The sequence below is a fragment of the Rhineura floridana genome, chromosome 21 (genome assembly GCF_030035675.1).
Source record: "Rhineura floridana isolate rRhiFlo1 chromosome 21, rRhiFlo1.hap2, whole genome shotgun sequence".
Classification (NCBI taxonomy): domain Eukaryota; kingdom Metazoa; phylum Chordata; class Lepidosauria; order Squamata; family Rhineuridae; genus Rhineura; species Rhineura floridana.
In genome coordinates this window covers 18,608,659-18,636,019 of record NC_084500.1, presented here as the reverse complement: position 1 = coordinate 18,636,019, position 27,361 = coordinate 18,608,659, and the positions used below count along the sequence as shown (strand labels likewise).

The following is a 27,361-nucleotide window of genomic DNA, read 5'->3' as shown; positions in this document are numbered from 1 at the left end:
CAGCCCCCAGCTGTATTCTAAAATTCCATGCATAGTTTTGGAGAAGCTTAAAAAAAACCCAACCCTTCGGTTTGCTGGTAAAATTGGACCAGTGCTCAGATACGTGCAGTTTATATTTTAAAGGTGAAGAGCTTGAGAAGTATTCAGTCACCTGACAAGGCACCTCAGTGTTAAACTGGTGGGACTCTGAAACCAGATTTGCTGTCCTGACTTTGGCAGTAACACCCTGGAAATTGCAACATGGCCATGGTGAATGGGAATCACACTGTTTTCACAGGTTCCTAGTTCCTTCAGCGACAGCAAGTACACCAGGTTCCATGTATGACCCTTAAACAGACCTGAAACTGGTTTGAAGACCCATTTTTTCTGTTTTCCCAAAAAGATTTTCCTGAAAAATTGGAGGAAACAGGAAAAGAGGGGGGAACCATTCCCCCACCCAGGCCTTTCCATCTCTATAGTATAGAAATACTTTTACAAATAAATTGATACAGACCCATCAATATGCATGATGCTTTATGGAGTTTTAACGCAGGGTCTCTGCCCCAAGGCACTTACAGTCTAAATGTGGAAGTAGAAAAGAGTGTCAGCTCCATGTTTTTTTTTGGGGGGGGGGCGGGAGGTTTGGACAAGACCCCTTCATCATAACTCAGTGGGAGGGGCTCCCCTATTAGAGATAGAGGGAATACATTTTTCTCTGCCTATTTAACAGGGCTTTTTAAAAAAGTATTACTGAGAAAGCACGAAGTGCTCTGAAGAACCCTTGAAATATAAGGGGCAGCGAGATGGAGGAGACGGAAGCTGAGAGGAGAACGGCGTTTCCCTTGCAAAGTCACTCCCAAGTCCTGACTGCCAACTGGAGAGACGACGGTGGCAAGCTGCCCTGCTGAAGCCAAGCATCAAGGGTGCTTCCTTACAAAGCCAGATTATTGTGCATCCCTTAATGGAATTAGCCAATTGCGAGGTGAGGTTTAAGTGCAAGAAGCCACTGAACTTGGACCAGGAAGCATCCTCCAGACATGGAGGCTCCAGCTGGGTGTGTAAGGGCCGCATCGGGAACCCACTCTGGACATTCTCTTGCACAAGCCCCATTGTGCACAAGGATGGCAGGGGCGGAAAAGCACCGGCCCAGATTGCCTTGTTGCTTGCCATGGGGGCTCCAGTCCTGGGGGTTCTACTTGGGAAAAGGCCGTTGGTGTAAGGATAAAATCCCTACCTCAGTTTTATCCTCACACCAACCCTGCGAGGGAGGGTAGACTGAGGGATAGTGAAGGACCATAGCTCAGTGGTAAAGCACCTGCTTTGCATGCAAAAGGTCCTGGGTTCAACCCCTGGCATCTCCAGGTGGAGCTGGGAGAGACTCCTGCCTGAAATCCTGGAGAGCCTCTGCCAATCAGTGTAGACAATACTGAGCTAGATGGACCAACGGTCTGACTCAGTAGAAGGCAGCATCCAATGTTCCCCTGTTTTGCATGCGTACGGTCCCCGGTTCATCCCCTGCCATCTCCCATTTATTTATTTTTTATTACATTTATATCCCACTTTTCCTCCAAACAGCTCAAGATGGCGTCCAAACATGGTCCTCCTATTGGCCATGCAAGGTGGGTCTGCTGGGAGCTACAGCCCATCTCCGTTTCCTGCTCTGGGTGAAAGAGACTGATACCGGAAAGGGTGCAATTCACATCCAGGTCACCAAAGCTGGCCAGGTTGTCTTTTTTTAAAAAAAGAATCCCTTAAAGCTCTCTGCTGCCCCAAGCATACGTACTCGCGACTCCAGAGAAAACGTCATCGTGCACGTCTCATTAGCATCAGATGCAGCAAGACAAACGCCAGCAGAAGCCAAGTCTAACCATCTACTCCAACGTTATCCAGACCTTCAGCACCTTTCACATCCAGCATAAACCTCTGCCTGGCCGCTCCAGGATTTTCCTCTCAGGTAACGCTCTCTCCCCAACATCCACCGTCAAGGCGTTTTGCTTGGCTCACAAAGTCCCCTTGCGTGTTTTGAGGAACGCAGGAAGCCGCCTTATACTGAATCGGAGCATCGGCCCACCTAGCTCAATATTCCCTACACTGACTGGCAGCTGCTCTCCGGGATTTCAGGCAGGAAATACTAGCTAGAGATGCCATCAGAGACTGAACCTGGGACCTTCTGTGTGCAAAGTGGGGGCTCTACCCACTGAGCGATGACCCTTTCCGAGAGAGACAGCTGAGTGGGACTCAACGAGCATGCTCAGGTCAACATGGACTTATTCTGAAGTCACTTTTGGCCTTAAACATGTCCTCCCCTCATAACGTACAACAATAATAATAAATTAGCCTTGGGTGAATGCTCTCAAGTGCTAGACAAATGTTAAGAGGGCATCGTGGTAACCATTAGCCCCGCAAAAGAGGCCAGCATAATCCCTTTGGGCTGCTTATAAGGGAGAGAGGTTGAAACCCTTGCCCTCCACCCGCCCACCCCTGGTCTCGTACTGAGCTGCAAAGGAGGTATCGGTCACGTCCACACCATACATTTAAAGCACATGGCTTCCCCCAAAGAATCCTGGGAACAGTAATTCCACCCCCCAGGGCTACAATTCCCAGCACCCTTAACAAACTACAGTTCCCAGGATTCTTTGGGGGGAAAGCCATGTGCGTTAAATGTATGACATGGATGTGACCATTCACACAAGGGATTCTCCTGTTTGCAACTCATTTCCCCAGCCACTATACTAGGTAGGGAAGCCTTTGCCAACCTGGTGTCCTCCACAGGTTTTGGACTACAAATCCCATCAGCCCCAGCCAGCACAGCCACTGACAGATCTATCGTTCTTCAAAGGTTTCTCTAACCCCTTTTAAGGTCACTTAAGCCAGTGGCTACCACAACACTTCATGGCAGCAAATCCCATCAGTTAGTTCTGCACTGTTTGAAGGGCTTCTTTCCGTTGGTTCTAAATCAGGGGTGGAGGGACCTTTTTAAGCCTGAGGGCCGCACTCCCTTCTCGGCAGCCTCCCAAGGGCCACATGCCAGTCATGGGCAGCGAGAGACAAAAGTGGGCAGAGCAATGAATGCAAAATTTACCTTTGTACAATAGACTATTTCGTATCCAGGCGAGCAAGAGGCATTAGTAGACTTCATGGACGCATTCCTACCAGTTACAAACACTTGAGGAGGGTGTGAAGCAGGAGCAATGAGGGGGGAGGCCTGGGGAGAGTCCCAAAGGCCAGAAAGCGAGGCCTGGAGCGCCTGAGGTTCCCCACCCCTGTCCTAAATCTTCTGCCAATCAACTTCACCAGAGGACCTTGAAAGTTTAATCTGGAGAGAAAGAGGGACACTCTTTCTCCCCTTCTGCTACATATAAACCCCTCTCATGCCCCCCATTGCCTCCCCCCCTGCAAAACCTAAAAGCCCCAAACGTTGTCTCTGGCATCCTTGACTGTCCCACGCAGGGGCCTCTTGGCAGGTGTCGGGGGCCCTGGCAAACCCTGAACTCACCTCCCTTTCCAGAGCCCTGGAAAAAAAATGCCTTTTGACCACCCTTTCCTCACCGTTGGGTCTCCAGACTTTGCTGGACGAGAGTTCCCATCATTCCCGACCACTGGCCACGCTGGCTGGGGCTGATGGGGAGTTGCAGTCCAGCAACATCTGGGGACCCAAAGGTTGGGCAAGGCTGCTGAATTATCTCCTCCCATGACCAGCAAGGAAGCAGATGGCGGTGCTCCTAACTGTAATCTTTTTAAATTCCCTAATTTTAGCCAGGGGGAGGGGCGGGAAGAGGAGAGAAGAAGGCAAAGGAAGATGCCCTTGCAACAAGGAAAGCAGGCATCTTTTCTGGGTCAGCCGCCTTCTCTGCCCTTTGGGGAAACAATAGGGCCGCTTACTGGGACAAACAGGCTATGGAGGGTGCAGCTGAGGTCTAGACATCCCGCCCAGAAGAACCGTCCTCCGCCTTCAAAAAGGCAGTGGGGAGGTGTGGATGCATTGTGTGTAAACAAAGGCCAGATGCCCTTTTCACAACATGCAGGCAAGACAGGAGAGGTAGCTTTGCTTCTCATTCTTAGCTTCCCTGGCTCTGCCTTTACAGCAGCTTCTAAGTCACCGCAAGCCAAGTCGAGCACAACTCATACGAAACCGTTTGGTAACAGAGGCACGAAAACAGTGGCCTGACACAAACCGGCACCTTGAATCCACCCGGCACTCAGACTTTCTGCCTGGAGGATTCAGGATGGGGTTACTGTACAACAGGAAGGGAAGGGGGGAGTGCAGCCCTCCTGATCTTGTCAGAGGACATCTCCCAGCGTGCTAGCATGGCCAACAGTCAGAGATGATGGGAGCTGGAGTCTGGCAACATTTGGAGAGCCAGAGGCTCCTCCCCCTCCCCCCCCACATCCCTGCTGCATTGGATAGACTAGCGAGACCTGGGTTTGAATTTGTACATAGCCATGTGTGACCAGCTGGTCTCTTGCCTCAGTCTGATCTACCTCACATAGCTGTTGTTGAGATAAATATGATGTGACGATATGATGATAAATGTGATGTGGCCCTCCAGATGTTTGCTGGCCTGTAAGAGCCATCAGCCCCAGCAAGAGAGAGAGAGAGATGCTCAATGAGGTTTTCATGGAAAGCGGTATTCAGAGGTGGTTTACCATTGCCTCCCTCTGAGGCTGAGAGGCAGTGACTGGCCCAAGGTCGCCCAGCAGTTAGCTTCATGGCTGTGTAGGGATTCGAACCCTGGTCTCCCAGGTTGTAGTCCAACACTCTAACCACTATGCTACACTGGCTCTTGAGCTCCTTGGAAGAAGGGTGGAATAAAATAATTAGCAACAATAGGTCGAAGCAGCTTCCTTTGCAACTGCAAAAGCCTGGTCCGCTCACATGCTAGCTGGGGCTGATGGGAGCTGAAGCCCAACACAAAGGACTCAATTTGGCAAAAGCTGGCTTAAGCGTTGGCAACACATTTCTAGGCACAGGTATGCACGCAAGTGTAATGTCTGTTTCTGCAGTCGTGTAGTGTAAGACCTCTCCTTTCATGCCCTTCAGCAAAACATAAGAAGAGCCTGCTGGATCAGGCCAACGGCCCATCCAGCCCAACATGCTGTTCTTACAGGTTGCAGGCTGGACCCGAGTGCAGCAGCAATGCTCTTCCCACTTGCAATTCCCAGGAACTGGTATTCGGAGGCATACCGCCTCCAACATCGGCAGCAGAACAGAGCCATCGCAAAAAAGGAACATACAAGCATACTTTTTCGGTACTAACAGCGACTGAAAAAGGCCCTTTAGCAAACTACAGATTTAACTAGCTACTCCCATTAACGATCTCCTGTAGGAACAAGCTTTTTGGAATGCACTGCCATGAAAAGCACTTACTATCTGTCAAACATCTTAAGGACTAGAAACTTAGATTTCATGCATCACGTGCCACGCGTGGGAGAACAGGGCTAGATAAAACATTGCAGCTGCCCTTAAGGAAAGGCAGACCCGCACAACTAAGGTGTGACCCACCAGGTTGAATGCAGACGGCCAACTGCAGACTCTGTAAGTCTTGCTGCCCGAAAAGGGAGGGGGGAGTTGACAACAACAATTTATGGCAGATGGGCTACATTTGGCACAGCTGATCACAAAATATGCAGGCCAGGAACAAAAAAGAGGCTTTTTAAAACAAAAAACAAATCCACTTTGTCCTCCAAGACATATGCCTACGTTGTTTTCCAGGACAAGAGAAGCCTCAGCCCCCAAAGCAGCCCCAGGCTGCCGAGTTGCTCTGAGCCTGGGTCCAAGTGCTTCAAGGATTCCCCAGTGGCGCCCGACAGCCTTTTTGCCCACCCAGAGCACCCGCAAGGTTCAAATCAAATTCAGCAGAGCAACTCAGCAGCTGGAATTCCCATTCCAAGGGTGTGCTGGTTGGGCTGACCATTTCCTGACAGTGGCTCTCAAAGTCAAAACAAAAGAAGCGCCTGCTGGATCAACCCCATCTAGTCCACCATCCTCTTCTCACAGTGGCCAACCAGATCTTTGTTGTTGTTATGTGCCTTCAAGTCGATTACAACTTATGGCGACCCCATGAATCAGCGACCTCCAATAGCATCTATTATAAACCACCCTGTTCAGAGCTTGTAAGTTCAGGTCTGTGGCTTCCTTTATGGAATCAATCCATCTCTTGTTTGCCCTTCCTCTTTTTCTACTCCCTTCTGTTTTTCCCAGCATTATTGTCTTTTCTAGTGAATCATGTCTTCTCATTATGTTTCCAAAGTATAATAACCTCAGTTGCAGCATTTTAGCTTCTAGCGATAGTCCTGGTTTAGTTTGTTCTAACACCCAATTATTTGTCTTTTTTGCAGTCCATGGTATGCGCAAAGCTCTCCTCCAACACCACATTTCAACCAAATATACCCCCCATGACTGTGGGCGCTTCCAAACAGTTGCTAATTTGGGGTCACATTCAGTCACACACCAGCAAACACAGGTCACTCAGTTATAGATGATTGAGAGGTCTTGGCACACGAGACCCACTTCCCAAAAATATTAGAACTTTTTGTGGTGAGGAAAGCAATGGGAAAGTGCAGTGGAAAGTGTGGGCTAATGCGTGCTCTGACACAGCGTCGTCTAACCTCCCTGCAAACAAATCGGGATGAGAGTTCATTAAACAGCCAACATTTTCTAATCTCCCTGCACAAACAAATCAGGGTGATCACTCACAGGTCGCTTCTTTAGCAAGCCAGCCGGCCTTGCTTGCGCCTGCATTTTAGGACGCTGATAAAGCTCTGTGGCTCTTTCACAGTGTGGCTAAAGATGCTTTGGACTAGCAATTTAGTAATATTTATTGTGATCTTTATTGCCTCGTTTCATTGCTTCGTTTTATTTGCAAAATGCCTGGAGAGCCTTCGGGCAATAAAAGCCCAGATAGGAGTTTTTAAAATGGAAAGGGAGGGGAGAGAAAGCTCTCTAATAGGCCAGCCTCTGAGTGCATCTCAAAGTGACCCTGCGCGGCTCGAACAAAACAAAAAGTGAGGATAAGCAGAAACCTGAGCACCCTTCAGAAAAAATTGTGTAAAGAGAAGCTTCCCCCACATCTCTTTAGCATATTAATTTGCACAGACCCAGCCAGGCATGGTCCATCCCTCAGTTAGCAACTAGGTCGTGGATGGGGAATCTCAGGCCCAGGGACCAAATGTGGCCCTCCAGGCCTCTCTGTCTCACCCTCAGAACTCTCCCCAGGCAACAATCCTTACTGGCCCTGCTCTGCATCTTGCCTGGATGGATGTGTCATGCAGGGCTGTTGGTTGCCTGGATGGACAGAAGACAGAGCGGGCTGTGCGAATGCGAATAGGAAGCAGACGACTGTACAAAGGTAAAATTTACATTCGGTGCGCCACCTACTTTTGCCTCTGACACCGCCCACCACTGGCATGTGGCCCTTGGAAAGTTGCCCAGAAGGGAACATGGCCCTTGGGCTGAAAAAGGTGCCCCACCCCTGCAAGGGTAGTAACAAGATAATAAAGCATAAGAGCATGCTCAATCCTCCTGCCCATCCCCTGTTAAAATGGAAGGCTCCCCATCCAAGGGCAGCAGATGGTACTGCACTGTGGAGCAGATTTGGCCCAAGGGCTGCCGGCTGCCAATTCTGATCATAAAGAGAGGCCGGCTTTGAGGCCAGTAGAAGCACTCATTCTGCATGAACCAAAAGCCTCCTAGAGTCCTCTGCAATCATTTTTTGTGTGGGAGTGGATATGGACAGCGCAATATTTTTATTTTTAAAAGAACAGTCATTGAACAATACAGAAATACAAGAGGAGGGAACAAGAACTCACAGAGGCAGCACAAAACGAGAGGCTGAGGCTGAAACTAGGGATGGGGAGAAATTTGGTTTGATTCTCGTGTTAATGCACTTCTCTGAATTTTGCAATGCACTTTGTCAACTAACCAACCAACCAAAAGCCTACCAAAATTATATTATATTAGGGAAAGGATGCATGAAAATGCACATGTCAGTGAAAAATAAATATACAAAAATGCACTAGGGAAAACTGTTTGCAAAAAAAAAGTATATTAGGCAAAACTGCGTACAAAAATGTGTATATTACAAGAAAAGCACACTAAGACTAATTTCTATGAGGGTTTTTACAACATAAATATATCGCAAACTGTTATGGAAATGTGGCAAACTGAGCTTAATGATTGTAATGTTTGTAATTTGATCTTAGCTTATCCATTTTTTTAGATTGTGAAATTTGATTTTAGATTGTGATGTTTTTGTATTTTATTGTATTTTATTGTATTTATGTTCACCGCCCAGAGAGCTATTGCTAGTCGGGCGGTATATAAGTTTTAAAAATAAATAAAATAAAAATAAAAGATGGGGAAAATGAGAGAAACCGAAATGGTCAGATTTACCCATCAATAGCTACAACACAGGGGAGTAAGACCCATAGAAATGAGGCTTTTGAGTAAACACACATAGGATGATGCTCCTGGTGAAATGTTTTGGTATGTTACGAATGACAGATAGATATCTGTGGTGACAAAGACCAATCGCTTTAGATACAAGTATATCCTTCCTCAAGGCAGAACCTCAAGTAGACAAGATAACACAACTAAAATGGAGGAAAAGCTTCAAATTTTTTACACACCGTTTGTTCCAAAATAAAGAGACTGCTGTCCTTGTTTCTACTAGCATGCACACAAATATACACATCCTGAATTAATAGATGCCGGGGTGGGGGGGAAATCAAATCATAATATTGATATTGAACATGCTAAGTTTTAGTTTCCTTTCTGACATATTATACTGAACTATGTTTATCTCTCTTTTGTGGAAGTAGGTAATCTTGTGTTTTTGTTGCATTTTTCTCAATTATTTCATGTACTGTATTGTACGTATTTTTAATGGAAAGGCAGAATGCCAGTGCAATCCCAGGCGTGTCTGCTCTGAAGTAAGCCCAAGTTGTATGGGACTTATTTCCAGATAATGATGAACAGGAAAGCAGACAAACTATATATTTTAGTAATAAATCAAATGCAGTGGTAGTTTGTGTTTAGAATACAGCAAAAAAAGTGTGTGGTGTTGTAGACAAAAAAGTCTACAACACAACATACTTGGGGGGGTGGAATAAGGGTAAACAGAATATTTGGCACATGTCCACTATCGAGAGTAATCAGGCTAGCAGGTATGAAGAAGGAGGCCTTTTCTGTCATGGCCCCATGTTTTTGGAATGAATTGCCAACTCAGCTCCAACAGGCCCCTTCAGGTGCTTAGGAAAACCATAAAGAACCACTTGTCTTTGTTGACTGTTTTGAGAGATGTTTTTTATTCTCCTGCTACCAAACCTGGTAACTGGAATGTCCTGTATTTTAGTATTTTTGGACCGGATGTTTTTGTCTTATTCTTAGGAACATAGGAAGCTGCCTTATGCTGAGTCAGACCATTGGTCCACCTACCTCAGTGTTGTCCACACTGGCTGGCAACAGCAATCCAGGATTTCAGACAGACAGGGGTCTCTCCCAGCCCTACCTACAGGTGCTGCGGATTTAACCTGAGACTTTCTGCATGGAAAGCAGATGCCCTACCACTGAGCTATTGGCCCTTCTTGCTGGTTTCGAAAACTGGTTTGATTGTTAGAGTTTGTTTGTTTACTTATTAAAGTTATTTATATCCTGCCTTTCAAGAAACAAATCGTTCCAACACATTTAAAAAACCACAACAAACAATACCAACATATGAAAAAGTAATCAGGATCCTTCCCCAGAGGACAGTTGGTGGCAAATTCTTAAGTACATATTTAGTTGTCCTTTATAGTGAAGGTTTTTTGTTATATTTTTACCCTGAACTACCCTTGAGCAGATGTATCCTCAAAGAAAGCCATATATACGTATATGTATGTATGCACATATACACACTCAAAAATTCCCCTCTTCAAAAAATCTTTCTAAGATGTGCATCTTTGCAAAATGAGAAATTAAGCAAAAGGATAAGTAGAAAATTGGTAAATTGAACAGGGAAGACTTACAGCTCAGCAGCGTAGAGCCCATGCTTTGCCTAAGGAAGGTCCCAGGTTCAGTCCCCAGCATCTCCAGGTAGGGCTGGGAAAGTCTGAAACCCTAGAAAGTTGCTGCCAACCAGTGTAGGCAATACTAAGCAAGATGGACCAGTAATCTGACTTGGAATAAGGCAGTTTCCTATTGAAACCAGCTCTTTGTTTAAACCACAAATGCTAGAATCTTACTCTGTTTTTAGGGGAAAGGTGACAGGGCCCTTGTTTTGCATGCAGAATGTGTCGGGTTCAATCCCCAGGAACTCCAGGTAGGGAGCTAGGGAAAAAAGGACTCCTTCCTGCGACCTTGGAAAGCAGCTGCCTGTGTAAACAACATGTACACACCATGCATTTATAGCACACTTAAAGGACATGTCTTCCCCCAAAGAATCCCAGGAACGGTAGCTTACCCCGCACCTAGCTACAATTCCCAGCATCCTTAAACTAGAGGTCCCAGGTTTCCTTGGGGGAAGCAATGCTCTTTAAATGAATGATGGGTATACGGCCCTAGATAGACCAAGAGTCTGGCTCCAAACAGGGCCCCTCCCTATGTTCCTAATTTTGTCTATGTACCTCTGAATACTGTTGGCCATGCTGGCTGGGGCTGATGGGAGTTGGAGGCCAGTGACATCCCAGGAGTGCCACAGATGGCCCATCCCTGCTCTAAGAGGTATTCCCCTTTCGCAGGAGATGGAACGCCTCTCTGAAATGGAGGCATTCCCTCATCTCTTGCAATGCAGTAGGGAACGCTAGCCTACGGCCATAGTACCTTGAACACGCCTGGTCCTGTCTGATCTCGGAAGCTAACCAGGGTCAGGCCTGGTTAGTACTTGGATAGGAGACCGCCTGGGAATATCGGGTGCCATAGGCTTAGAGAAAGGCAATGGTCAGCCACCTCTGAATACCTCTTACCATGAAAACCCTATGAATATTTTCAAAAAAGATTCATAGGGTTGCCATAAGTCATAATCGACTTGAAGGCATATAACAAGAACAAATATAAAGATGTTTTGCTTTAATATGGATGTAAACATGTTTTGCTTTTAAAAAAATATGTTTTAGAGTGCTTTTAGTGTTTTTGTTTGCCTCCTTCTGGAAGGAAGGGTGAGATATAAATTTACCAAGAAAGAAAGAACGCTTTACAGGTGTTTTTTTAAGAAGCACAGCTTTGGCCAAATTGTAAGCCACAGGCTCCCCAGTGCCAGGCCCCATTCTGAAATTTAATAAGGAATAAATACACAAATAATCCTTTACATTTTCTTTAAAAGAGCACCGCTTTGGCCAAATTATCAGCCACAGTCTCCTCAGTGACAGCCCCCATTTTGAAATTTAATAAAGAAATATTAAATAAATAAAAAGGGCCCTTTTTAAAAAGCACAGCTTTGGCCAGTCACAGATTCCTCAGTGACAGCTCCCCCAACACACACACACTTTTGTTGGGAAGGAAGGAGGGGAGTAAGGGGAATGGTGGCAAAGGTTTGAATGAATGAATGAATGAATGAATGGGCTGCAGCTGTCAATGCAGGCCCGGGGGGGGGGATACAGAAGGAGGAGGAAGACGGAGGCGGGAGGGAGACAAAACACTTAAAAGAGAAAAAGGAGCGCAGAGTGGAACGGGGAGGGGGGGGAAGAAGAGAGGGGGAGAGCGCGAGGACGGCGCGCATGCGCAGAGGCGTTCGCCGGACCCTGTGTGTAGCGCCTTCCCCTCACGACGGAGCGAGACTCACCGAGGCGCAGGGGCTGGAGGTGGCGCTCGGGGTAGGCGACCGCTGCACCGTCACCAGAGCCATCAGGGCGCGGCTGGGCCGCCCCGGCCGGCCGGCCTGCCGGGAGCCTTTTACTCCATGGCGGGGCGGCGGCGTCGAGGTTCGGAAGGGGTGAAGCGGCGGCGGCTGAGGCGACCGAGGGGCGGGGGGAAGGGAAGGAGGGCGCGTCAACGGCGGCGGCGGTAACTCCTGACCCGCCAACGGTCCGTCGCCGACTGAGGCGCGGCGGGGCTGGGCCGGCCGGGCACAATGAGGCGCCAGCGCGCATGCGCCACCTGTCAAGCCGGGAGTCCCCGCCCCTCTGTCGCCCCGCCCACACGCCGCCGCTCCTCCCCCTCCTGCAGGCCTTAACCCTCGCGCTTCCGCCTTCTCTGTAGTTGCTGCTGCTGCTGCTGCAAGAGGCCCTTTTCCCTCTCTACGTATGAAACAAGGGCAAGAGTGTCCGCAGGAGAGGGTGGGGCGAGGGGGCGCTTCCACTCCCCCCCACCGAATTCTAAATGTAATCGTGGGTTTTGTCAATGACCTGCAGCAGCAATTCATAGACATTCCCCCCTCACAGGGGTGTAGTGGTCCAGGGTCTCAGGGGATTTAGACCCTTAACTTTTTTGGGAGCAGGGTCCCTATGTCTCCAGCATCCTATGAGCCAATCAGCATGAAAGGGGAGTGTGTTGGCCACTGGGAAGAGTCTTCTAACATGCTTCTTCGTCCTTTCCTGATGATCGGAACCAATCAGAGTGAAAGGAGGTGAGTCAGCCACTGGGAAGACTCTTCTCAGTGGCTAACACACTCCCCTTTCATGCTGATTGGCTCCTAGGGACATCTGTTGTTGTGGGAGAAGTTGTGTGTGGGAAGAACTGAGGAGTGTGGAGATCATAACGGAGAGCAAGCAAGTGAATGAGGGGGCTTGGCTGTGAGGCAACATGGCATGACTATCATGAAGGGACCCTGAACTTCTGAATTTGTCACTACACTACTGCCCCCTTCCCAATATTTCTGTGGATGCTCTTGAGGGAGGGAGGGAGGGTGGATTGGTTACTGGGCTCCAACTCCCATCCTCAGCCCCAGTAGCCAGCATGGCCAATGGTTAGCGGGGACAATAGAAGTTGGAGCCCAGCAAGCTCCCAGCAAGTTGTGGAGAGCAAGAGTTCCGTAACTGCAGAAAAAGAGACAGTGAATCCTGAGGATAGCATCCCATCAACATCATCAAGCGGTTTGGTAGCAGCAGGAGAAAACCGTGCAGAGACTGAATTTGATAATCCAAGCCATATCTCTGACAGTGAGAAAGAAGCAGACAGCAGCATTCAAGCCCGGCCAGATTATTTGATAATCTTAGAAGGGGGTGACTATAATGAAGGGACCCTGCTCTTCTGAATCTGCCACGACGCTGCTGCTCTGCACCATTTCGCCAGGTCTCCATCCGCAGCTGTAGGACTCTGTTGTACCTTTGCCTCCTAGTGGCCAGATGCGGGAATAACGTCATTTATTATCAAGGGAAGGGAGCCCAGGTAAAAGGTAAAGGTGTCTCCGCACTTGTAGTGCAAGTCATTTCCGACTCTTAGGGTGACCTCTTGCGACATTTACTAGGCAGACCGTATATATGGGGTGGGATTGCCAGTCCCTTCCCCGGCCTTTCTTTACCCCCCAGCGTATGCCGGGTACTCATTCTACTGACCACGGATGGATGGAAGGCTGAGTGGACCTTGACCCCTTTTACCGGAGATTCGACTTCCTCCTTCCATTGGAATCGAACTCCGGCCGTGAGCAGAGCTTCGGCTGCGTTACCGCCTCTTACCACTCTGCAGAAAACGTTTAAACACAATCGCCTTGTAGAGTTCTGAGAGCAGAACCAAAGAAATAAACTGGAAAGGAAGGATCTGTACAGGAAGGGCTGCTGCTCAATGGGAGAGTATCTGCACTGCATGCAGAAGGTCCCAGGTTTGTTTGTTTATTATTTGATTTATATTCCCCCCTTCCTCCTAGCAGGAGCCCAGGGCGACAGACAAAAGCACTAAAAACACCTTTAAAACATCATAAAAACAGACCTTAAAATACATTAAAGCAAAACAACTTTAAAAACATTTTTTAAAAGCTTTAAAGACATCTTTAAAAAAGGGTTAAAAAAACATATTGTTAAAAAAAAGGTTTTTTTAAAAAGCATATTAAAAAGCAATTCCAACACAGACGTGTTGCACCTGAAACTCTGGACCAGGGCCGGCACCAGGCGTGACTGGGCCCTTGGGCACCAGCCTGCCCCAAGCTTGCAGTGCTGAAGCCCAACCCCCCTTAAGGCGGTGCGGGGCAGATATGCGCGCCTGCGCATCCCACCTGCCTCTCCTGTCCCTGTGCATATCATGCATGCTGCACACACATACCTGACATCAACCAAGATGGCGGTGGGGGCATCAGTCCCTTAGGGAAGCCTCTGCCACCATTTTGGTTGATGGCAGGCACGTGCACACATCATTCACAGGGATGGGAGAGGTAGGTAAGGCGTGTGCACTTTTTGAGGCCCATGCTGACTGTATTGGGGGGGATGTCTGGGAGCTCCCTTTCTGCTGTCTGCTGCAGGGTCAGGGGCTGACAGCGCCGCAGATTGCAGATCAGGAACACTGCCCTCCCACCCTAAGGAGGGGCCCCTCTGGGTTGCAGAGCCCCTGGCCAGGGCCCGACCTGACCACCCTCTAGCACCGGCCCTGCCCTGGAGAGCTGCTGCCAGTCATTGTGCACAATACGGAGCTAAATGGACCAGTTTGATCTGACTTGGTATAAGGCAGCATCCTATACTCCCATGATCCCCCTTTCCGCTAGGCCAGGAATAGGCAAGCTTGGAGTACGGGACAGACTCCTGACAGCTCACCTGTGTTACGTTTTCATCTTTATTTCACCCCGGAATTAAAACTGGAGGCCCAGCATCACTCCTGAAGAGGTTCACATTTAAAGCAGCCTTTGCCAACCTGGTGCCCTCCAGATGTTTTGGACTGCAGCTCCCATCAGCCCCAGCCAACACAGCCATTGTAGTCCAGATCATCTGGAGGGCAGCAAGTTGGTGAAGGCCAATGTAAGACACCTCTTTCTCAGGCCTCATAAGCTGCTCATTTGAGGCTCACCGTTTGGGGAATTGCTTGCATGGTCTGATGTGACCCGTGGCCTCTCCTGCTCCTTTCCTGATGTGTCCGTAGAGTTTTTCTTTTTGGCCTTGTGTTTAGCAGTAGCCAGGTGCACGGGAAGGTAGCAGGGGCTTTTCTCAGCCCTACCTAGAGAGTGGAGAGCCAGTGTGGTGTAGTGGTTAAGGTGTTGGACTAGGACCTGGGAGACCAGGGTTCGAATCCCCACATAGCCCTGAAGCTCCCTGGGTGACCTTGGGCCAGTCGCTGCCTCTCAGCCTCATGAAAACCTTATTCATAGGGTCGCCATAAGTCGGAATCGACTTGAAGGCAGTGCATTTACATTTTCTACCTAGAGAGTGAACATGGGACCTTTTGCTTGCCAGTCACTTGTTCTGCTACTGAGCTATGGCCCACCCCAGCATAGGAAGCTGCCTCATACCCAATGGTGGCTGGTGGCTCCATGTCAGTGGGGCAGTGGAATTGCTCTGGGTTTTAGTACAGGTTTTCAAGCACCCTGGACAGCTTGAATGTTCAGACTAAAACCTGGAGTGGATTCTTCTGCCCCATTGTCATGGAGCCGCCAGCTACCACTGCTCATTCGAGTTCAGACCACTGGCCTGTTTAGCTCAGTATTGCCAACACTGACTGGCAGCAGCTGTCCAGGGTTTCAGACAGGGGGTCCCTCCCAGTCCTACCTGGGACTTTTTGCATGCAAAGGCAGTGCTCTACCACTGACCTATGGCTCTTTTCCCAAAAGCATCCTAAGTTCTAAGGCATGGGAGCAGTAAATTAGTGTTGACAAACATAGATTCCTCTCTACTCCAGTGGCATATAAATAATCCCATCAAAGTTTGGAAAACATTCACTTTTTGTCCAAGAGGGACAAATAATAAGTTGCAATAATGTTCGGTTTCCAAGGCGTTCAGTCAGCACTATAAGCGTAAATCTGCGCTCTGCTTAAGTCTGTGGCAGTTTTGGTGTGGACACAAGCAAGCCTCAGCTTTCATGCCAAGTTCCTTTCCCGGCAAAAAGTGGCTGCGAAAATGTCCTCCCTCTCCTGCTGCTTGGCCACAAACAAATACCATTCAAGCCGAGCCAGTGACAACATATACAGTACATGTCTTGGGCCTTGCGGCCAGCAGGATTCCAGTGATATTTGAGAACATTCTGTATTTAAAACAACAACAAAAATGCGGAAAGCCATTAAAATGTACAGAAGGAACAGCCAAAAGCAGCACAAGAAGTTTCAAGTGTGCACATTATTTTTTTTTAAAGGGGGGAACACGTAGGGGAAAAGTAAACAGGGAAGGAGGAAACCAGGTGTGTGCCAATGTTGCCCAGAATCCTTTGCAGCCTCAAGGCACATGGGAGCCGTGTTTGCTTTCCAGGTTTTCCATCCCGTGGAGGGAGACTTGGAGGCACATCAAAACCCAGAACCTAAATTGGGTCTGGAGCCAGTTTAATCCTCGAAACTTCCCTGCCAATGATCCTTGGGAATTGTCGTTTTGTGAGGGTGTTGAAAGTTGCCTACTTGGCCACTAATGCCTTTATTTATTTATTCATTTTAAATAAACCATATTTTTAATTGAGCCAGCGCCCAAAGAGCCAGCAGCCATGCCTGAGCCCCTTCACTCCCATGGAAGGACAGACCACCTGAGCAAGGAGGTCTTTAATCTCGGAGTGGCAAAGCTGTGGCTTTCCAGATGTTGCTGATCCACAACTCCCCATCATCCCTGACCGTTGGCCATGCTGGCTAGTGTGGGTGGGAGTTAGAAGCCCGACAACATCTGGAAGGCTCTAGGTTGCTTTAATCTAGTGTGGTGTAGTGATTAGAGTCTCAGACTAGGACATGGAGGACTAGGACTCAGCCATGATGTCCGCTGGGTGACCTTGGGCCGGTCGGTGCCTCTTAGCCTAACCTACCTAACAGGATTGTTGTGAGGATAAAATGGAGGGCACCGGGTTGGGGAAAGTCTACCCTACGGGGCACAGCCTCAGTGCCTATTCCCTGCATTTTCAACAAGTGTACGTTTCATGGTAGAAGGACACAGAGCAAAGCCTCCCCTGAAGACCTGACAGAGGCACAGCAGGGAACGGCCATAGGGCAGTGGCAGACCCCCTGCTTTCCCTGCAGCAGGTCCCAGGTTCAATCCCCCACATACACCAGTAGGGCTTGGAGAGACCTCCTGTCTGAAACCGAGGAGAGCTGCTGCCAGTCAGTGTGGTTAATACTGAACTAGATGCACTGGTGGTCTGACTCTGTATATGGCAGTTTACTATGGTAGAAGACATGGCAGTTCGGGTTTGAGACAAGCTTGAATTTGTAATTAGAGGTGTGCCCTGAGATAAGGATGACTAAAATGAGGCCATGTCTGCCTTGTTGGTTGTATAATGTCTTTACAGGGCAAGCCCGAAGCGTGTATCCTCAGAAGTAAGCCCCACTGAGTTCAGTAGGTTTTATTCACTAGTGTGCTTAGGACTGTAGCTTTAATATACACCTGTTATTCATTTGTAGTGCAAAACAGTTTTCTCTCAGTCCCGTCACCTTGCCTCCCCTCCCAGAGGCTACTTGGCCGTTACTCTGATCTCTTCCCTCCCTCTCTCTGTCTCTTTAATTCTAACAGCCCGGTGATGTAACTGCAGCGAGGCACAACATGAACGCGCTCCCCCTCCTCTCCCCCAGCCGCCTGAGATGGGAGATGACCCACCCCAGTTGCGAGCAATCAGTTGGAAGCCCAGCAAGCCCTGGGGACTGTTGCTTAGCAACATCAAACACACACACACAGGAGTAAAATTCTGCAAGAGCAAAAGACCTCTGGATTCCCGGGTAAGTTTCTTGATGGTTGAAGTTTGGCGGCTCTTTCCTGAATTCCCAGGCACCTCCCTTTCTCCTCGCTAGCTCTACAAAGGTAAGGAAAGACATGTCATGTCCTTGGCATTTCCATGCTGCTCAAGGCAAACTTTCGGAAGAGTCAGAGTTGGGTCTTAGACAGGAGCTGGGGCATTCGGACCCTGCTAGCCGCCGTTTTGTCACGCTGCCCCTGCCAGTGGTAGGAGGGCCCCTGTTTTGCGTGCCAAAGGTCCCAGGTGCAACTTTGGGCATCTCCAGGTAGGCCAAGGAAGGACCGTTGTCTGACACCTTGGAGAGCTGCTGCCAGGAAGTGTAGCCAGTACTGAGCTAGGTGGAGCAGTGGTCTGACTCAGTACAAGACAGCTTCCTATGTGCTGTAAATTGGTCCTTTATTCAGAACCATGAGGACTGGAATCTTTTTTTGGGGGGGAAGGGCTAAGTGGCAGGCACCTGCTTAGCACGCAGGAGGACAGCAGCTTCAGTCCCCAGTCCAGATAGAGCTGGGAAAGACTCCTGCCCGTGGCCCTGGAGTCACTGCCAATCCATGTAGCAGACCAAGGGTGCTGCTGGTGAACTCATGGCCAAAAAAACTGCATAACTGAGGAAGGTTGAAGCTCACCTCATGTGATCACTGGGGGGTGGGGAGGAGAGACAGCTCAAAAGGTTGTCACACAGCCCAGATCCAGCCTTTTCCGTTCCCCTTGCCTCATGCCTTAAGGAGAGACTGTGATCACCTCTCTTCGTGCCCACTCCCTTTGCAGCCCCTACATGTCCACCTCCCCATCCTCGCCCTTGGTGGAAAGCAGGTATCCAGGTGTTCTGCAAAGTAGGTGAGGGCAGAAGGCTGACAACAGGATCATGGAGGGAACAGAGAGAAGTTTAAATGTATGTCCAAATACAGAGTGCGAGATAGCAATCCTACAGCCAAATCTTGTGGCTGCAGGCCTCTAGCGATTTTGTAGTCTCTGAAATGGTCCTCTTCTGGGTCTCCAGAAACCCCTGTTGTCTTGAGAGTGAAACTGAAATTGGCAGCCCGAAAGTGACCTTGGTGGATCTTGAGCCCCATCTATAACGGGACCACGTGGGGGGGGGGAATGTTACATCCACTAGAATCATACCACGCATGAGGAAGGGCTATAGCTCAGTGGCATGGCAGAGCTTCCATTTTGCATGCAGAAGGTCCCTGGTTCAATCCCCGACATCTCCAGGTAGGGCTGGGAATGTCCCCTGCCTGAAACCCTGGAGAGCCACGGCCCATCAGTGTGGACAATACAGAGCTAGATGGACCGATGGTCTGACTCAATATGAGCCAGTTTCCTATATTCCTATTTAAATTAGCTCTTAATTCAGAGACACGAGGACTGGGATCTTGCTTCATTTTTAGGGGAAGAATTGTAGATCAGCGGCAGAGCTCAGACAAAGGTTTCAGGTTCAGTCCTCAGCATCTCCAGAAAAGATCCCTAGTCTGAAACCTTAAAGAGCTGCTGTCAGTCAGGGTAGACAATACTGAGCTAGATGGACCAACGGTCTGACTTGGAATTCCTTTGTCTCTTTTTTAATATGCAGGTTAAAACATGGATGCAGACCCAGAAAAGAGTGAGGAAAGTTCTGAGAGGAGCCCCATCAGGGACGCACCTCCAGAAGCAGACGAAACCAGCCCACAGGTTGCGGTTAGACTGCTGTCTCCAGGGACTGATGCTCAATGGAAGGCCATTTTCTATGACACCATACAACCAAGGGCTTTGGATCTGCAGGAAGTGAGGGTGGACAAAATCCACAAGAGCAAGATGCTAGAAAAAAAGGCGGAGAGGAAAGATCCCCCTGACAGTCAGACCCGCGACTGGTTCAGCGAGGAGATGATGACCCTGGAGACTCGGGCGTACCTGCTCGATAAGCTGCTCCCCACGCTAATCCCCGGTGTGGAGAAACTGCTCATGGTCGCAGAGCGGAAGAAGGTTGTAGAAATGGAGGAGTCTGAGCCCTGCACGTTTAACCCGCTTATTTTCCTGGGAGAGTACCTGATGAGGCACAACCCAGCCTATGATATTCCTGCAATACCAAATCCCTATGTGCGTGGAATGAAAGTCGTTGCAGACGAGATGAAGACCCACGTGCCCGAGACGACGATGCACAAGTGAGTGTCTTCAGCCTACAAATCCAGGGGCAGCTGGTGGGTCCGAGTCAGTGGGGCGGTGGAATCTGCTCCGGGTTTTCATCTGAACTTTCACGGAGCTGTCCAAGGTACTTCATCACCTTGGACAGTTCCTTGAACGTTTGGACTAAAACCTGGAGTGGGTCCCACTGCCCCGCTGACACGGAGCCACCACTGCTACAATCTCCCTTTCGCAAAATGCAGCCAGCAGTCTGGAACAAAGGCTGCTGGTGGGAGAGGGTAGGCAGGGTACAGCTTGTGACCCTCTGAGGTGTTGACTTCCATCAACATGTGATAACATTGAGGCAAAAGTTGTGGATGAATTATGACCCTCAAGAGGAGGCATGCTCAGAACAGGGACTCATGCAGAGTCACAGAGGGTGGGTTCTTTTTTATGTGTACACACTCCAAAAGGCCAGCCTTTTAAGGGCATGAGAAGGCAAGTATGACAAAACAACAAAATGTTTCAGTACATCCTCCTCAAGAATCCCTATAAAAGAAAGGTGCTTGGGGAGACCCTTCTGCTTCTCCCTTCCTTCCCAATATTCCATTTTTTGCTTCCCAACTGACACTCAACATTCCACGGCCCCTGCTCTGTCTTTGTTTTGGGGGAGGGGGTTGTCCCCTTTCAGTTTTGTTTCAATTTTTAAATATGTTCTTCTGCACACCTGAGGATTCACCCAAGCATGCTGATTCCCTCCTGTTGTTTCATCGCAGCCTGTTTTGGCTCCAGTCCTGTTGGCGTTTGCCACACGTGTTTGCTATTAGAGGGAGCCATCCGTCCAAGGGCCCATTTGGTCCAGTATCCTGCTCACTCTTTTTGGTGCTGAGAGAGTGAAAGGACTCCCTCAGTTTTCATGTGGGCATGGGGAAGAAGTGCCCCTCAGCTGTAAGAAATGCAGCGGCAGGGGCAGCGGGGGGGACGGGACGGGACAGGAGTCTGCTTTAAGCCCTGGTGTCCCTGTCCCCTGCAGGCTAGCCCAGATGAAGACGCTGGTCAAAGAAAAACGCGGGCAAAGGGAGCAAGTGGAGAAGATCAAGGCTCACGTGAAAGACATGCGCAAGGAGGCTCTGTCCATGCAGTTCAAAGAATGGACGATGGATTTCACCAGGCAGATACCGCTTATGCTGGTAAGATTGGCAGAAAACCTAGCTGGGACCACTGGTTGGTTTGGAAGTCCCTCTCCTGCCATCTCCTTGGAAGCCAATGAAAGACTGGCCTGAAGGTGGCTGCTGAGGGTCTTGGGGAGGGGGCAGAGAAGTGCACTTGAGGGCCACATCAGACCCTTTGCCGGGGAGGGGGTGGGGAGTAGCAATGCCCTGGTGTTGACAGCACTGAGCTACATGGTCCAATAGCCTGATTTTCCTCTGTAAGCCCATGTTCACACCACACATTTATTCCCCCAAAGAATCCTGGGAAGTGTAGTTTGTGAAGGGTGCTCAGAATGGTGAGGAGACTCCTTTTCTCCTCACAGAGTCACAATTGCTAGAGTGGTTTACCTGTCAGTCCCTCTTCCCAGAGAACTCTGGGAATTCTGGCTCTCTGAGGGGACTAGGGGTTCCTTCACAACTCTCAGCACCCTTCACAAACTGCACTTCCCAGGATTCTTTGGGGGAAGCTGTGGCTGTGTAAATTTATTTATTATTTGTTTATTATTTGATTTATATCCCGCCCTTCCTCCCTGCAGGAGCCCAGGGCGGCAAACAGAAGCACTAAAAACACTTTAAAACATCATAAAAACAGACTTGAAAATACATTAAAACGAAACATCTTTAGAAACATTTTTAAAAAGATTTCAAGACATGTTTAAAAAAAGGTTAACACATATTGTTAAAAAAAGGTTAAAAACATATTAAAAAGCAATTCCAACACAGACGCAGACTGGGATAAGGTCTCACCTTAGCAGGCTTGTTGAAAGAGGAAGGTAAAGTGGAATAATAATAGTGGAATCAATGTCTGGCGTGAAGGTGGCCTAAGTGGCAGGTGCTCTGCTGGTGAGCAATGGCCTCGCCCCTTGCGATGCCCCCTCCAGGCAGACTCTCCTGAGCAATCCAAGTCACAGGCAAGTGGTGGGAGTGAGTAGTCTGTAAGCACAAGGAGAAAATGTCACCAGAGGCTCTGCTGCTGTGGCTGCTGTTTCTCACACTGGGAAAGCAGGGTGAAAGATCCTTGCAGCCCTAGACTAGGCACTGCTCTTCAGACGTAACTCATGCAGAGCTCAATGGGATTTCCCAAATAGAGCAGGGACCCGCTTTTCGGCTGCCCGCTAATACGCCGGTTTTCAATTAGTGTAAGGCTCCACTCATACGGCGCTTGTTCCACTTTCAAAGCGTTTTTCGGCATGACACGCTCAGCAGCTGAGGGTGGGGCGCCATATTATTGATGGCGTTCCACTTTTCGGCGCTTTTAGCTTTTCGGTGGGGGTCTAGAACGTAACCTGCTGTATGAGTGGGGCCCTACTGTACACCCTTTTACAACATAACCCTCTGCTTGGTTGCTTGGCAGCAAGTGCCGTTTTGCTCAGTGGGGCTTGCACCCAGGTAAGTGCACATCTGTAGGCTATATAGGCCTGCAGCCTCGGTCTGAGGACACTTGTTGAGTCAGGGATGGGGGGGGGAAGAAACCTGATACCATTTGCATTTAAAGATAAACATACTTAATTTGCACTTTCCGAAACAATACACAAACTGAAACAAACCCTCCTTTGCCCTTCTCTGCATTTTTCATTGCGGTTCTCCAGCCAAGAAGTGTGGACAGAAGTGCAGATATTAGTGAAAACAACATTAAAAATGCATTTTGCCAGGGGAAATTGCCTTGCAAAAATGAGTATATGAGGCAAAACTGCATACAAACATGTACATTAGGAGGAATTTGCTGATGTATTTTCATAAGGACTTTTTTTAACAAAAAAGAATGCAAATGTTGAGAGTTGAAGACTGGAAAAATTAGAATGTGAGAGAAATCAAAATGGAGAGACGCGCCCATCCTTAAGCAGATCCATATTTTATTACAAATAAATCAAATAGAACAGATGTTGTATAATGCTGCAGTCACACCACCGTTTCTATTCTGTACCTGCAACTCATAGATAACCTATTGTCAAGAAGCCATCTCCAGATATGTGCGTGATCCAGCTTTTGATGTTTCTGTCTTGGAGGGGTCCCACCCTGCAAAGGTGTCCTCCTCCCAACCCAACACAGCAGCATCTGAAGGGCAAAAGGGGCCTCTTGTTGAACCAGCCCTTGAAACAGGTCCTTTCCTTTGCAGATCCAAAGTGCCCTGAAGTCATTCCTGGAGACTGTCTCTTCAGTACCCAATGATGATGGGACAGGTAAAGCCACGTCCATCTTCCCTTGTTTCCACAGGCTCTGGTCCAAAGAACTCCAGTCAGATGGGTTGTTCCTGATTGGCTGGGGCAAGGAAACGATGTATGCACTGCTCTCAGGGACATGGACATGCAATTGGGCACATGGAGACAGGGATGCTGTAAGACCATTTCCTATAGCAGCAGAGGGCTGGACTAGATGGCCTTTGAGATCTCTTCCAACTCTCTGTTTCTATGCATTTGAAGTAGCCCTTTTGATCCCAGCCACAGAGCTTAATTCAAGGACAGGTCCTTTTACCTCGCAGTCTCCTACCCGCAACCCTAAACAACCTACCTCAACTTTCAACAACCTGGTGCCCTCCAGATGTTTTGGACCACAGCTCCCATCAGTCCCAGCCGGCATGGCCAACGGTCAGGGCTGATGTGAGCTGTAAAGTGCAAAAGATCTGGAGGATCCCTGTCTGGCCAAGGAGAACCAATTTCCCCTTCCAGCCAGGCTGTGGCCCTCCATTGCAATGAGCCGTGGTCAGAGGGGTTGGCCTCCAGCAGGATCCTTCCACCAAGGGCTACATTGGAGTTCTGTGGTTGCAACGTCCAATGCAGTGGCTGCTGGTGGCTCTGAAGTCAGTGGGGCAGTGGAATCCGCTCTGGATTTTAGTCTGAGCTTTCAAGGAGCTGCCCAAGGTGCTTCAGCTCCTTGGAAGTCTGGACGTAAACCCAGAGTGGACTGACGTGGAGCCGCCACTGGTCCAACGTAATGTTTTTCTTTGAGAAGCAGAGGAATGACTGGGGTGAAGGTACAAGAGAGAGAGGTCCAGCCCTTTCTCTCCATGCTGTGACCCTGATCCAAATTAGCACCCCGCCCTGAAGGCACAGACATGCAGGCATATTATCCCTATGTTTCCCCCATGAGTAGCTGATAGCCACTTCCGAGGTTAAGTCACAGAGGTAGGAGAGGGGCCTGAGCTCAGTGGCAGATGACTTGCATCGTGTGCAGAAGGCCCAAACGTCGGTCCTTGGCATATCCAGGTAAAGTTGGGAGAGACTCTGAAACCCTGGAGAGCCCCTGCCAGTCAGTGCAGGCAGTCCTGAGTTAGATGGATCCATAGTCTGACTTGGTATATAACGCAGATTCCTAGATGGGGGCAAAGGGTTAAATCTCTCCTCCTCCCACGCTGTTGTCTTGATCCAAACCCTCCTTCCCACAGCTGCTTTTTGAAGACGAAGATTACGTCAGGAGTCCCAGAACTCCCAATGTCAAGTGTAGTTTGGCCTCGCAATTGGAGTTTTCCCAAGGACTGAGGCGCTGCAGCCGCAGCTCACTCAGCGGGACAAACCACGGGTTTTTAAGGGAAGGCTGAAAGCAGGTGGGGGGGGGAATCAGAAAACCAGGGCCATTGCCAGTCTGCCCTAGGGGGATTTGTAAACATTGATTGGCAAACCATATTGCCCGCAGGTCATCAGTTGCCTGCTCTTTAGTGGGAGGCCTGTTCTTCAGGCTTTGCTTCCTGGAGCCGTCCATTTAGCAGAGCCCAATGCACTGAGCGAGCATTAAGCTGTGGTTTATGGGGTCATGAAAATAATTTACTGCCCGTGAATGTCTTTGGGAGCAAGCAGTAAATGGAGTCCACGGGGTGTTCCCTCATTAGTCTCTTGACCCGATGGTAAAAGTGAGAGCAAGCACAGGGCAAGCCCCTGTGGTGGGAACATCTCTCTCTCTCTTCCTCTCTCTCTCTCTTTCTCTCATGTGACATCCCAGGGAAATGCTCCTCTCCAGACCTGCCAGGTCCTTCTCCATGTTCTTCTGCTCAGTCTGAAAAGCAACTCGAAGATCTGGCAATTCGGGATTGAGGAGAAATTGGGCTCAAATCAGATCTGAATACAGACCTACTTAACTGGCACTTTCTGAAGCAACATGCAAATCCAAACACAGAAATATGCGCTTCTCTGAATTTTGGGATGCAAAATTTGATCCCCCAACCAAATAACGCGTACTACAAAAATGTGTACGCTAGGGGACAGATGCACATTCGTGAAAATAATGTATGCATTATATTAGGGGAAACTGCTTATAAAATGTCTATATTAGGAGAAATTTGCACTAGAACGTTGACAAATTTTCATGAGGACTTTTCTAAAAAAAATAATCCACAAACGATGCAGAAATGTGGAGAACGCAACTTAAGACTGGGAAATGAGAAGCTAAGGGAAACCAATATTGACAAATTCATCCATCCCTACAGGCAACTCAAGCCTATGCATGTTTATTTGGAAGTAAGACCCTTTGCATTCAGTAGGGCTTATCCCCAAGTCAAAATTGCAAGCTTCCAAGACACTGTAGAGCTGTACACCAGCTTGCATGTTTACCAAACCCATTTTACCGAACTGAAAGAGGAGAGATCCATCAGGACAGGGTTGCACAAATGTTCTTCAGCCGCCGCTTGCTTGCGGTACAGCAAAAGGAAGAAAAATGCTGCTTAATCTGGACGTACTATTTGGCATCGTCCAACAACGCTAGTAGGCTGGTGGAAGCCAATTTTTCTGGCGCGTGTGCTCCAAGGCAAAGGCAAGGTGGGGTCACTCTTAACAGGTCAGTGTGGTGTAGTGGAGAGAGGCCCTAGTGGCAGACGTGCCCCAGGCTGGCCACCCACCCTGTGATTGTGTCATTCAGGGATGGGGAGCCTCTGGCAAGAGGTAGATGTGGCCCTCCCGGCCTCTGTATCTGACCCTCGGGACTCTCGCTCCAGGCCGCTCCCTTCCCAGCCTCCTTAGGTGCGTCTGCCTATATCCTTGAGCTGTGACCTTGGAGGATGGAGTGATGGGGATGTGTAGAAGCCTTTAACTTTGGTCTGACCCACTGGGCAAAGGAAGAGTCACACGTACTGCTCCACCCACTTTTAGCTCTGGCCCCACCCACTCTGCCACCCGTAGGAGGTTACCCATCAGGGAATGCAGCCCTCAGGCGGATAAAGATTCTCCCCCTGCAGTGGAGACTGGTGGCTCCATTGTCAGTGGGGCAGTGAAATCTGCTCTTAGTCCAAACTTTCAGGGAGCTTCCCAAGGTGCTGAAAGTTCAGATTAAAACCTGGAGTGGATTCACTGCCCCACTGACATTGGAGCCACCAGTCTCCACTGACCCCCTCTACAATTCCTCTTCAGTCATGACGGCTGTCCTAGGGGGTGTGGGGCTCTTCCTCCCACTTGCTTCAGAGGCGGGGCCAAGCAAATGACTTTGTGCTTGGTACCCTTTGGAAGGAGGAGCCTCCCACTGTTCCCATCCTCTCTGATTCGAGACCATGGGGCTTTCACAGAGCTCCAGCTGGGAAGGGTGAGCATAGGAGCCAGGCATCTCTCACCCCTGCACCACTAATGCTGCAGGCCAAAAAGTACTGGTTTCCTAACACAAGTTGTGTGTCAGTTTGAGTCCGCATGGAAAGTACAACGCCCAGCCTATTTAACTCCATCTGCAAATTAGCAGTGAGCCCCTCATCACATAATGCATGGCACTGCTGTAAAGGATGCAGGCTGGAACTGAGCCCACCCACAGTAGGAGAGCCTCCCGTGCTGGAGAGGCCCAGGGCGCAGGCCACTTCTTCCACTTCTGGGCGCGGCCTCTCACACCTCTTTCCTCTTTTGTTAGGAATCTATGCCAGGCCCCTGGAAGCTGTAGGTTCGCTGACGGTGAAGCTGAACGAAGAGGAGTTTGCAGAGGTGAGGAACGGCCTTGCTTTCTCGGATCAAGGGCTGCTACAGAAGAAGGATGTATATCCAGGGCTGGCACCCGAGGGCGGCCAGGTTGGGCCCTGGCTGAGGGCCCCTATGGACCAGAGGGGGCCCTGAAGGACCCCTCCTTAGGGTGGGAGGGTAGCACTCCCGTTCCACAATCTGTGGCAGCGTCTGGTTCCAACCCTGCTGAGGATCACAAAGGGGAAGTTCCTTAGCAGCCCCCCAATACAGACAGTGCAGGCTTCAATAAGCCTGCCCGCACGCCCCACCTACCTCACCAGTCCCTGAGAATGCTGGGCACCTACCTCATCTCGTGTTGTGTCACGTGAATGACATGTGCGCATAGTGTGCATGCTGGCCATCAACCAAGATGGAGGCAGGGGCTTCTCTTAGCGGCTAACGCCCCTTCCACCATCTTGGTTGAT

At 49.3% G+C, this 27,361-nt stretch overlaps 2 protein-coding genes and 1 pseudogene across 5 annotated transcripts in view; 2 read left to right on the top strand and 1 right to left on the bottom strand.

The window, feature by feature from the left end:
* SSH2 (slingshot protein phosphatase 2) overlaps window positions 1-12,023 on the bottom strand; it is a 124,138-nt gene extending 112,115 nt beyond the window's left edge. Inside the window, exon 1 of the mRNA XM_061605339.1 lies at window positions 11,736-12,023. Coding sequence (XP_061461323.1) covers window positions 11,736-11,798 — 63 coding nt within the window. The 5' untranslated portion in view covers window positions 11,799-12,023. The remainder of the gene's footprint in view (window positions 1-11,735) is intronic.
* Window positions 10,761-10,879, top strand: LOC133374541 (5S ribosomal RNA; annotated as a pseudogene).
* The window catches only part of EFCAB5 (EF-hand calcium binding domain 5), a 52,647-nt gene continuing 36,978 nt past the window's right edge, over window positions 11,693-27,361 (top strand). For 2 of the 4 annotated variants that reach the window (XM_061605336.1, XM_061605333.1), the window contains exons 1-6: window positions 11,693-11,766; window positions 17,506-17,708; window positions 19,299-19,866; window positions 20,859-21,015; window positions 23,153-23,216; window positions 26,851-26,921. In XM_061605336.1, coding sequence (XP_061461320.1) covers window positions 19,307-19,866; window positions 20,859-21,015; window positions 23,153-23,216; window positions 26,851-26,921 — 852 coding nt within the window. In that variant the 5' untranslated portion in view covers window positions 11,693-11,766; window positions 17,506-17,708; window positions 19,299-19,306. The other 2 variants (XM_061605334.1, XM_061605335.1) reach the window with 2 other exon arrangements.